Raw genomic sequence first — 12,262 nt, 5'->3', positions numbered from 1 at the left:
TATGAATGAGTCCTTTCACCTCTGAAAGCACCCAGCTGCAGAGCATTTGCTAAGAGGTGAAGTGCTTTCACTACATTGTGCCTCACAGGATATGAGCACTTGCTGACTTTGACATCCAGAGAATTGTAAGGGTGCAACTTCAGCTCCTGGCTGGCATCAAGCGCAGCCCCTTACAAGCCCTGAGTACAGGCACAGCAGTGCCACTGCTCAGCTCATGGGGGGCTCATGGTGTTGTGCTGGTCCCCATGCCTGCCCCTGTGATCGCAGAGCCTCAGGAGCTGCCCCAGCAGTTCTGCACAGCAATGTTGCAGAGACAGAGCAAGGTCTCCAGAACAGCACAGTTGGACACTGTCGGGTGTTTCAGCAGGGGGCACTGAGAGCACTCACCTGCAGTCACACACAGATACCACCACAGCTGCGCTTCCTGACCTCTGGGAATTCAAATTCAGCTGTGCTCCCTGTTCTGGCAACTTACCAGGGAGGACAGAGTAACCTGAACACCGATAGCAATTTCCGGGTATTAAATCTATTTTCCAGTGCTCTGCCCAGATAAGAGAACCAGCCACCAGAACAGCACTCAGAGATTTCCAGTCTCAGGCTGGTCGCAAGTAGAACAATTCAGTCCAACAGGACAGACTTCTTAGAAAAGTTAAGGTATTCTACTGGCATCTTGTCTCAACATCTATTTTTACACCATTGTTTTTAATATTTGCTGTTGCCACGATAATATTACTTCCTATTTTGAACTCTTATTCCCAAAAGTCATCATTGTGATACTCAAATCCCTAAAGCATCTGAAAAACAGCAAAGAGGTTCCTTAAATCTGTAGCTGGATCCATTTATGAGCTTTCCAACCACTCGTTACCAGTTCTGGTGAAGCACAGCACTAGCACAGACTACACAAGAGCTGAGCAAAGGAAACAGGGCTTAAAGCAGCTGTTGCAGAAAGCTCACACGGTTGCAAAACACCATCTAAAAACTTTAAAAGGAAAAATGCCACAAATTTAATGCCCACAAACAACTATCAGGTTTTTCAGCCTGCGGAGCAGCAACAAGATCTACTGTTAAAGAAGCAAACTCACCCATATGGCTAAGGCCATAGAGAACAACTGAAATCAGATCACCATCAGTCTGTCACCCCTCACAATATGGATACCAGTGCGCTGTAATTCTATGCTAGAAAAGGACATGCTCTCTCATGCACCTAACCATAAATCCAGCCAGCTTAGCTCCAGCCACTCTCATCAGAGATTTATGCTCTCAGCACCAAGCTGAGTTGGCCCTGAAATGCTATTTTTGTAGGAGCACTCTGCATTTCCCTCTTCTGGTAGAGGCGAGCAGCACAGTAATCTCATAGCCGAAGGTCTGAGCACAAGGCTATTGCACACCCCAAGACACAAAGGGCATGAGTTTGTCTCTATGGCTGCTCACACAGCAGCTGAACACCTTTTCATTTGTCTTTAAAGAACAGGATGGGAATAGGTCAGATGTCAGAGTATGCAGGACACACTCCCTTACACAGAACAGGCAGCACTGCCTGTAATTCCAGCTACAATTGTACCCACACCGCATACCATCACACATACAGCGAGGCTTCAACCATGTGAGAAAGAGCATGCACAGTCCAAACCCTCCTAACAAGATCAATTTCTTCCACACACTTCAAGAATTGACAAAAATACCATTTCATTTTGAAGGGGGAAATCACATAGACAGGTTTGATTGCTTTTCATTAATTTAACCTTATTTGCTGAGCCTGGTCTCCATGGAAATGCAAGAAGAAAAACCTGCAAGCAGAAGTGAGTCAGTTCTGCCTGTTTATGTCTCTTCAGTTCCCATAGAAACAGACATTAAAAAAAAGAGAGAGAAAAAAAAAAGGATGAGGGTCCTGAAATACCTTCAGAAAAATCTCTTCCCAGTTGCCTTTCCAAAATTAGCATTGAAAACAACACCGAGCAACAGATGACAGAGAGGTGACTTGGTTTTGTTACGCAGATGCTGATAGAAAATACCTGGGGATGTTTCAAAAGCCACATCCAAAGTGAAAGCTCCCAATCTACGCTTCCAAACCGTATCAACTTCAGTTTTGACTGCAGTGCCTAAAGTAGGGTGTGTATTTTTCAATTGATTCAAAGCTAATGTAGATACAAATAGAACAGAGGAAATCTGTGTCACTCTCCCTGCTCCAAACACATTCTAGTATTTCAGGAGGCCAAAACAAAGAAAAAAGACAAATGCTGCCTTGGGGGAATGAGTCCAAGATTCCCATATCAGCAGGGCATTAGTAAAGGAATCACTCCTCCCTTTGAACACCCTCACTTTTAAGTTGCAAAATCAGCTCTACACGCAGAGGGTTAAGTAACAAATACCAGTATTAAACATTAACACAAGCCTACTCTGTCCTTCACAGTTATGGGTACAAATGCACTCCTCCACGCAGATATAGCAACTCCTGAGGCACTGGCAGCAAGAATCCATCTCCCATCCTACTATCCAGGGATGCTGGGGCACTTCCCATGCATGGCATTCTTCTCCATTGCACTGCTATCACATTCCTTCTTCCTCAGAGCCAAACACACCCAAGTAGTAGGAAGGACAGGACAGAGAGTTCTTAGGGAAGCAGCTGTGGTGCACATCTCAGACCTCTAAATCCTGCTCATATCACTCCTGTTATTGGGTAAAAGTCCCCTGGCATCCCACACAATGAACAGAGCCCTCATTACCTGCTGCTGCTGCTGCAAGGTCCTTCTGAAACACACAGGACAGCTGACCCCAATATCAAGCTGCTTTCCTTGTATCCACAACACAGCATGATTGCCACGCATTAGCACATTTCCATGCAACTCAACACCTTTAATCAGACAGCTGTGGCTTTTGTCATTCTTGCCTGCTTGGGAAAAGCAAGCAAGGAAGGTGTTTCTCTTTTATCACTGCCACCAGAGCAAAGCTGCAGAAGGGAAAAGAAAAGGTAACAAACACAACAAAAGAAAGGCTTGAGGAGGAACAGCCCAGCATGATACTTCCTGCAAGGAGAAAGAGCAGCAGCAGCAGTCACGGGAAGTTCGTCTTCAATGGCAGATGCAGCTGAACTTAATTCAACCTTAATTAGCTCACATTAGCTCAATTCAATCTATTCCTGTTACAGGAAAGATAAGCCTTAGGGAATTAATTATTTTCTACTCCCCTTTGTACAGCAGCACAGTGTAGTGTCGCACCACAAGGAGAGCAATCTCTCAAAACCCAGCAAGGCAGCGCTCAGAGAGGACAGATCTGAAGTTCAGCAGAGAAGGTACAAGATACACCAGCAGGCATCCTTCCATCCATTCAGAAACAAAGCTTTCCTTCACGGAGGTGTCAGGCAGCAACAACCACCACGCTTTAACTTTTCCTTTACTCCAGCAGCTAAATACACAAACAAAGCCTTAACGTGACTACCTGTCTTACAGTTATCAACCTCATGCATAACAGCTCCACACAAGCATTTTCTAAAACATTACAGAGACAAACCAGACAAGCAGCAAAGCAGCAGACAGATCGTTTTTCCCTGTACCCTACAACAAATTCAATACTCATTTGATATTAAATGCAGGGGTCAAGTTCATTAAATCCAGGCTCTGAAGAGATGCCGAGGTGTCAGCTGTCAGGATCAGCTTCGTACCTTCACCAGCACAAAGAATGGGGCAGAGAGAAGGCAAATGTGATCACTGCAGGTAGGGAGTCACTGCTACACCCAATGAAGACACCGATCACGGGGGAAAAAAACAGAATTTAAGGACATAAAAATCAATACTCTGTGATTATTCAACACCTGAAAATTAACACTGCTAACTTAGTGTTACCCTTTAGGCCATTGCTGTTGTATCAATCATGAAGACATACACAAGGTCACAGCTTGAATTACTGGGAAATTAAAGCACAGCAGCTATCAGGCAGCACCTGTCCTGTGTGCTGATTAGGCAAGGTCCCCTTAGAAAAAAGGAAATGTAACTGCAACTTTATACATCATATCGCGTTCCATCAGCTCCGGGAGGCCTCACTACGGCTAAACGAGCAACCTCAGTTCAGTCATTTGTTAACTCCTGAATGCTTATTTACAGGAGGTTAGTATTAACCCTACACATCAAGGCTCCCAACACGGGATTTTAGGTCTGCCTGTGTTCCTCAAATGTATAATTAAAGGATAAATAAGATGTTTTAATTACACACAGAAGAGTGGAAGAAAGCAGATGCACCCCTAACAGATCACATGTGTGGCATCACATCCTGGAGCTCCTGAAAGCAGGACCTGAAAGCTGCCACAGCACTCAGCACACACTGCTCTAAGTCTTGTTTCCAGCAATCCACCTTTGCCTACAGACCTACAACACTGTATCTCAAGGCAAAATGACCACCAAAGCCCCAGGAAAGCTTAGAACAACAAGTCAGACATACAGCTACAGCCACACATCCAAACAGGCGGAACCTGAAGGAATTCAGATCCCACCACGGCAGCCTGGCACACAGCATGTAAGCACACAGCTCCTCCTCCACGCTTAACAAAGTTCATTTTGAGGCTGTGGCCTGAAGGGCTTTTCGGTGTATGTTTCTGTTGTTTCTTTGCCTTGGGTTCTGTTTGGTTTTCATCTCTGGCTGTTTGTTTTTGGGAAGTCTCAACACGATTTCTGACGCTGTGAGAGGAGCAAAGGACAGCAGGCACTGTAAGTCAGCAGAGCTGTTCCCTTAACTACTTTCTATTCTTATTCCCACTCGTGAAGGATTTTCTATATATCACTGACAAAGTGCTGGTTTATAGGCTAGCAGCAAAGCAATGAAGCCCACCCTGCAGCACACACCTGAAAAGAACAACTTTTAGGTCCAGAAAGATTTCTGTCTCCTCCTATAAACTGTCTTCTTATACCCACTCTAGTACAAGTCACTTCAGCGGTCCTGACATTAAAGTCATTGCATCAGTACAGACAGAATCTCTGAGCCATCGCCTGTCACCACACTAAACTTCCTGCTGCACATAACAAAAGGGGTGTGCAGATAGAAAGACAGGGTCAAATTTGACAGGCGTTGCCGTAGGAACCTCCAGCAGCACATGCACCAACACACCACAGCACAGACAGAATTGGACCGATGGCTTCGTTAGTTACTCAAACAACATTGCTGTGTGTTTCTAAGGCCTGAAGCAGGGAGCAACGGTGGACAGTGAGGGGCCTGAAACACCCCAAGGGACAGATCAGATGGGGGTGGGAGGGGAGAAGAGGGAGCTGTTCCCTGCTTTTGCCATTTCCAATAGATGGTCTCATGTGCAAACAAGAAAGCAATCAACACGAGCAAAAATAAAAGCAGTAACGGAGCAATCAAAGCTCAGCCCAATCTACATCATATTGCTATTAGAGCCTCCCATGGCACTGCTGCACCGTTACAATCCTCAGAATGCACTGGGCGAGGTCAAATGTTTCTTTGGACTTCAGAAGGATGTTGTTTGAGATGACAGAGAGCTGGCAGAGAACAGCACAGCAGATAAATGGAAGATGAGGATTTCTGAAGGACAAAGCGAGATGGAGAGATGGACAGCGTGTCGGGTCAGAAAAGGAAACCAAAATCCACCGGGGGGAAAAAACCTTGGCTTTGACATTGGCTGTGCAGAGCGGGTGGTGAAACTGCAAGGGGTGAGGGAACAAAAGCCTCAGCGTGTAAACTCTTTCATTGTGGGGGTTAGGAATCGGAAACTAAAGCAGACTGCCCGAAGAGCTGACAGCTGTAACGCTACACACACACAGCGTGCTCTAGCAGCCGCTAACAAGAGCAAAGCCATAAAGGCGATCACCATCTCCAACCCTTAAACGCACCGACAGCTCCTCAGCCGCCGGGACAGGGCTCAGTGCAGCCCCTACTTACTGGAGTCCTCCCAGCGGAGGAGGTGCAGCTTCCAGGCGGAGTAATAGAGAAAGCCCAGCACCAGGAAGAGGCAGAGGGCGAGCAGCAGGTTGCGCATGAACACCAGCAGTCCCATCTTCGCACCGGAGCCGCTCTGCTACGCGACCTGCGGAAAGAAGGCACGGTAAGGGGAGGGCATGGTAAGGGGGGGGCACTCCCAATCGGGCCCACGCGAGGCCTTATCCCCCCACCCCACCCACCCACCCACCCCGCAGTCCCGCTGCCCCCTGCTCACCCTGCCGCCTCGTGCCCTGCCCGTTGTGCCGCCGGCCGCGGCCCCCGTGCTGGGTGCAGCGGGAGCCGCCATGCCGGGCGCGGCGCAGCGGGACCGGCCGCCGCCACCGCGGAGCGTCGGGGCACCGCGGCCACCAATGGAGCGTCGGGGCGGGACCCCGCACCGCCAACCCGCCCGCATAGCGGCCGCCGCCGGCCAATGGGGAGGAGCGGGGGGCTGCGACCGCATCCAATCGAGGGAGGAGCCCGGCAGACGGTGGGCGGGCGGCGGGGGGTCGCCGTCGGAGGGGCGATGCGGCAGTGGAGGTGGAGCGAATCTGGGCGCCGCACTCCGCCTATCAGCGCGCACTGCGCCGCGCTGCATCTTCCTGCCTTCGCCTTAAAGCAGCGCCGTGCCCTGCCCCGCAGCACCATGTACCGCACCGCCAGGCTCCGCTGCTGCCCTCGGCCTGTGCTGGAGGCACCGGTAGGATCTCCACGATGACAAACCTCGTGTTTTCGAGGCGGCAGAGAACTGCGATTTCACGTTTCCGCCCTGCGTGATTCACTGGTAACGTGGAAAATGTCAAGAGTCGTATGGATAGGGCTGCTGTCAGTGTGGTGCCATTGCAACCCCAGGTGCCATGCACTCGTTGTGGAAGTAGGCTGAGCCCTGCCTCCCTCCATTCCAGCAGGTGAGGAGCAGAGCAAACACACAGCCCATGGGGAGCTGAGGTGCTCATATAGGGCACAGCCGAGACCTCAGCTTTATGTCCAGCCCAAATGAAGCCATGCCAGCTAATTGCATGTGCTGTATCCTTTATGTCCAGCCCAAATGAAGACATGCCAGCTAATTGCATGTGCTGTATCCTTGCATCTGGGCTCACAGATCCACCTCCATCCTCCACTAGGAGTCCTGCTGGGATCTTCAGCTGCTAACTGCATGATGCAGAAGCTGAACACATTCATGTCAACACACAGATATCTTCAGCATCAACCGTCCCCTGGGGTGGAGAGGAGCCAGGTCTGCATCCGAGCACCCCGTGCTGCAGCTCAGTCCCTTGCCACACACACCAGCTCCTGGCTTCCTGGGATGCTCAGACACCAGCTGTGCACACCCAGATAAGGCAGCTGCCTCCACCCCAGCATGCTCAGGCAACACAAGTAGCAGCATTTTGCTCGCCCCTTTCCTCACCTTCTTCATCAGCCTTCCAGATGGGTGTAACAAGTTCTCCACTCTGTATCTACTCTGGACACGTTCAGATCTCACCCAAGCACTCTCAGTTCACTGCTTGTATGCTCAATGAGCACAGCACTTGACCCAGTGTCGATAAGGAACCAGATAAGCAGAGACTGGTTGCGTAGAGGCAGATAGTGACAAGGCTGGAGCTTGCCATGGTGCCCGGGTTTGTCACTTGGAAACCCTACGCCATACTATCGGGTGTCAGCATGCTGGATGGAGCCCAGCACAACGTCACACAGCTTCCCTGCCAGGAAAAAGCCAGGGAGGAGAGTGCTGCATGTTTATGGAAATCAGGTACCTGGCTGCTGCCTAAGAGCCGTGAGATGAATTACAGCAATGATTAGTGGAGTGATCTGGTTTGAGTAGTAGGGCTTCCGTCTGAGCGTGATCCCACTTAACTTACACATTGCATTCGCAGGCAGATGTCAAGCTGGACGTTGCTAGGCAATGGACAGCAGGGAAATAATTAAGCCTGATTCAATTCTATCATATTGCCACACTGCTTTCTGGAATGCTCTGGAGCTTTTCCAGCAAAACTGACCAAAGCAAAGGGCAAAAACTGTGGCACATCTTGATCCACAAAAACCCACTTGTGATTGAGTCTCTAAGCCCTGGCATAGAGCCTGCATCCACCCATGTATCCCATTGCATCACCCTCACGAGTGAGGAGGGACTCAGAGAGAGGACACAGATGTGGCCACACCAGCAGGAAGCTGTGGACACCCTTCACCCTGCAGCCACCTTGCATCAACCCTGCCAGCTTCTCTGAGGCACTGCTATTGGGCAAGATGTCACCCTGTGTCCACATAGTCCTTCCCCCCAAATTATATCATCACATCAGACTAGATACCACTTAATATATCGTTATTCATTAAATACCACAGCAAAAAAATCTATTGCCACTAATATCCAGAGAGGGATTACCTCTGCTGATGCACAGACTGGGGGAACAAATTGTGGGCTGTAACTCGCTCATGTTTTGTCTTTGACACTCCAGCCAAACTTGTTTCACCTCACACGATCATTGTGCATTATTCTTAAGTGTGGCCTCTGCCCTTTGCTGGATTCCATGCTTAGTCTGAGGACAGCACTTTGCATTTCTGCCCTTCCAGCACTCTAAGAACAGCAGCATCGTGGCTCTCATTGAAAGAAATGTGTTAATTTTTTAACAGATAGTCAGCTGCAGGGAGGCTGAGGTGTTCTGAAGAGCTGGAGCAATGCACAGAGACATCTTGTACCCTGGGGAGGGAGAAACACAGCTAACAGCACAGTGGCTGCTGTGTGGTACAACACAGACCCTGCCAGAGAAACTCCTTGGGCAGAAGGAAAGGTCTGGCCCATAGGAACTGGAGCATCCGTGCAGCACATTTGGGCTTTTCCAAAGCAGTCAACAATGATGTAGGATTTCAATTAAAAATATGTATTATAAAGAATTAATAAGGCTCAGTTTAGATTAACTACATGCATTAACAACTATGCTTAGAGGTCCGTCTGTGTGCCAAGTTTTAATGGGAGACATCAGCGACTGGGAACAGATGTAGACCCTCAGCAATTGTTGCTTGGTCAGGTGCCATTTAATAGTTTTTCAGATTAATTATAGAGATGACAAGATGAAGGCTTACATTTATGGCTGACCCAAATGCTGGTGGAAAGCTCACAACCACGGCACGCTCACTGCCCTGGCTGCGAAGAAAGGTGCTGGGGAATGGCAAGGATGGACAGTAGAGGCCATCTTATCTCCAGCCACTCCCCTGACACCTGACAAACTGAATCATAGGATTAATCACAGAGTGGCTTCTGTTGGAAGGGATCTCAAAGACCATCCAGATCCAATCCAGCTGCCATGGGCAGGGTTGTCAGCCACTACATCAGGTGATAGATAAAGCTGTCCATGGCCCCATCTAACAGCCTTGTACAGCTCCAGGGATGCGGCACACAGAATCACACAGAATCACAGAATGACCTGGGTTGGAAGGGACCTCAAGGATCATGTAGTTCCAACCCCCCTGCCTAGCAGGGCCACCAAACATACACCTTTACTAGATCAGGTTGCACAGAGCCCTGTCCAACCTGGTCTTGAACACCTCCAAGGACGGGGCATCCACAGCTTGTCTCAGCAATCTGTGCCAGAGCGTCACCAAGTAAAGAGCTTCTCATCCACTGGGACCCTCAGGTCCTTCTCTTCAGGGCTGCTCTGAGAAAGTTCTTCTCCCAGTCTGTACATGTTCATATCTTACAGCACCATTCCTGCTCTGCTACCTCCATCCTTCTCTACAAGCTGGGAAACCCCCTCAAGCTAAAGAGCTGGTGCAATCTGGGGGGGGTTGGGTCACAAATATGACCTCATAAAAGCAGCAAAACTGTCAAGAGTCCAGAGGGAGAAACAAGACCTCAGCACACATCACTACTGCATTCAGAGCCCTCTTAGTTATGTATTGCAGGCACCCACCCCATGGTCTGGATGCAGAGCTCATCAGCACAGACAGTCCTAAAAATATCCTGGGAGCAAGTGGGCTGGTAGCAGCTGTACAGCAGCCTCTGTTACGCTGATGGGAAGGGCTGCTCCTGGCAGAGAGGCTCCGTGCCTGGGGCAGTGCCAGCACTGCACCACACGCCTGGGCACAGGGCATGGGCACTCTGTGCTGCCATTGCAGAAAGGGCTGAGGTGTGGCATAAAGCATCCCAGCTGCATGCAGTGTTGCTGCCCTTGCCTGGGGTGGAGGAGGTGGGCAAAGTGCCGGGACCATCCTTCCCAGGTGCCTGGGAGGGAGCAGGATGAGGCAGGGGGGCTGCACAGCCCTTGTGCAGTGCAGATCTCTTTCTCTTCAGCTTCTTGCCCTGACACAGGCAAGAGGCTCCTCCTGCAGCCCACCACCAAGCCATGCAGATCTCACAGCAGCCCAACACAACCAGAAGAATAGTCACAAACACTATGATTCCAAGTCATCAGCCACCAAGCACCCCAGAACAGTGCTGCATTCCAGCCACATCTCAGAACCCCGTACCCCAGAGCAGTTCTTGGGGCCCACAGGCTGACAACCCCAGGCCATGGCTACAGAGGCTGAGAACAGCATCTCCCAGAGGAACATTCCCACATTCCCACCCCCAGGGAGCAGGGCCTGGGCCGTCTCACCTGTTCCTCGTAGGGCTCAGGGCAGGTTGTGCTTGGAGAAGGGTGAGGCTGAAGCACCGCTGAGGCACAGGGCAGGCTGCTGCCAGACATGTTCACTGGGGAGGGTACCAGGCACCTCCCCAGAAGTGCTGCACAAGGGCTCTTCTGTCCGACAGCTCCAGGCTGAAGCAGCCAGGCATTCCGGCCTGCCTGGGGAAGGGGTGGGGATCTGCTATGGGAGGCAAGGACAGCCCAAGCCTGAGGGATTGCCTCAGACCTGCATCTCTTGCTGGGAACCATCTGTGCAGCCTCAGCACAGAGCCAGAGAGTGCTCGTTGGCAGAGCTGCACAGCTGCATCGGGAGAGAGCTGGGCCCTGAGGCTGCCCTGCACTCCAGCAGTGGTGGGGGGACACTGCAGGCCAGCAGCACAGGTGGTATGTTCCTGGAGAAGGTTGTTCTACACAGTAAAAGGCCGGGTCTGAAAAAGCAGGGCATTAGGATAAGGAGAGATCCTGCTACCTGCAGGAACAGCCCCTCTGGAAAAACCACGGGCTCAGCTGGAGAAATGGATGGGGCAGTTTTTCCTTGAGCTGGCCCATCAGGTGCCGACGTGCCTGGCTCACAGCCCAGCAGCTCACAGCCACGCAGCCCCATGAACGCTGCCTTTCTTCTCGCTGCCCTTGGCAGTCCCTCAGCTCTCTGGCTGGGGAGGGAGAAGAGCCAAAGCCTGCTCTGCTGTCCCCTTTCCCCTTGCCAGATCTCTGCAGAGCTAAGGGCCCATGCTGGTGTCTCCCCTGCTGTGAGAGAGCACGACACACCCCTGGCTCACCAAGGAGACACCCTGCATTACCAGCACGTACACAAAGGACAAAGGCAGAAAGGAGAACATAGAGGCCCCTGGCCATTCTTCACAGACACCAGCTGTTACACAGCACTTGGAAACATCCACCCAGCTGGAAGCAAGGCAGCCAGCGAGGACTCACCGCAGAGCTCTCTCTGGCTGCCAGCACGACTGCTTCCTTCATCCCGTCCTGCTCCACCGGGCCAGACAAGCAAGAGCTGCATCCCCACTGCAGAGCCAGGCCTCCATTGCAGGCAGTCACAGCTCTGCTGCTCGTCCTCCTGTAGCAGTCCTGCATCCAGCAGGGCAGCTCCACAGACCACTCCCCATGTTCCATAGCTGGCAGCTCCTCTGCAGGCACCCTGCAGCCATCACCTGCCTGCAGTGCCCTCATCCTGCACCCTACGAAAGGGCAGGCACTTTATTCCTTCTCCTCACCTCCCCCTCCAATTTCTTCTTTCTTTTTTAATGACTGCAAGGCTGAGCACTAGAATTAACCCAAAAGGTATAGGGGTATTGTATTAAGGAGCAGCATTGGAGGTAGATAGGCTGAAAACGGCAGCCCAGGCTACTAACCAACCCCAACACACCCACCACCAACCACTTCCCATGCCTCAGGTTTATCTGGGGGTTGAACATCTCTTTCACCTCCCTCTTTTCAGGCTCTCCCACCTCCACTCCTTTTTGTCTACGTGTGTACTATGCCATTTTAATCCTCTTCCACTTCCATCCCACACATTTCCTCCTATCTCTAGGTGCTGTCAGAACAGCCTTAACTGGCGCGTGGTCGCATTACTCATGCTTGCAGCAAGGAGGCTGTGGCAATCATTCCTGCACGGATCGACCACGGGTTCCTTCAAGGCAGCCACTGAGTGAATGTTTCCCATTCCTCTGCAGACCACGCTGCTGACGTCAAAGGAAACCTAC

General features: G+C 50.9%; 1 protein-coding gene across 4 annotated transcripts in view; it reads right to left on the bottom strand.

Moving 5' to 3' along the window:
- Positions 1-6,298, bottom strand: part of ST3GAL3 (ST3 beta-galactoside alpha-2,3-sialyltransferase 3) — a 134,797-nt gene extending 128,499 nt beyond the window's left edge. For 2 of the 4 annotated variants that reach the window (XM_015870384.2, XM_015870385.2), the window contains exons 1-2: positions 6,161-6,298; positions 5,887-6,031 (exon numbers count right to left, since the gene is read on the bottom strand). In XM_015870384.2, coding sequence (XP_015725870.1) covers positions 5,887-6,001 — 115 coding nt within the window. In that variant the 5' untranslated portion in view covers positions 6,002-6,031; positions 6,161-6,298. The remainder of the gene's footprint in view (positions 1-5,886; positions 6,032-6,160) is intronic. The other 2 variants (XM_015870386.2, XM_015870387.2) reach the window with 1 other exon arrangement.
- Positions 6,299-12,262: the final 5,964 nt, after the last annotated feature.

This window comes from Coturnix japonica, chromosome 8 (assembly GCF_001577835.2).
Source record: "Coturnix japonica isolate 7356 chromosome 8, Coturnix japonica 2.1, whole genome shotgun sequence".
Taxonomy (NCBI): Eukaryota; Metazoa; Chordata; class Aves; order Galliformes; family Phasianidae; genus Coturnix; species Coturnix japonica.
Note: the sequence above shows the minus strand (reverse complement) of the source record. Positions and strands in the feature narration are given on the sequence as shown.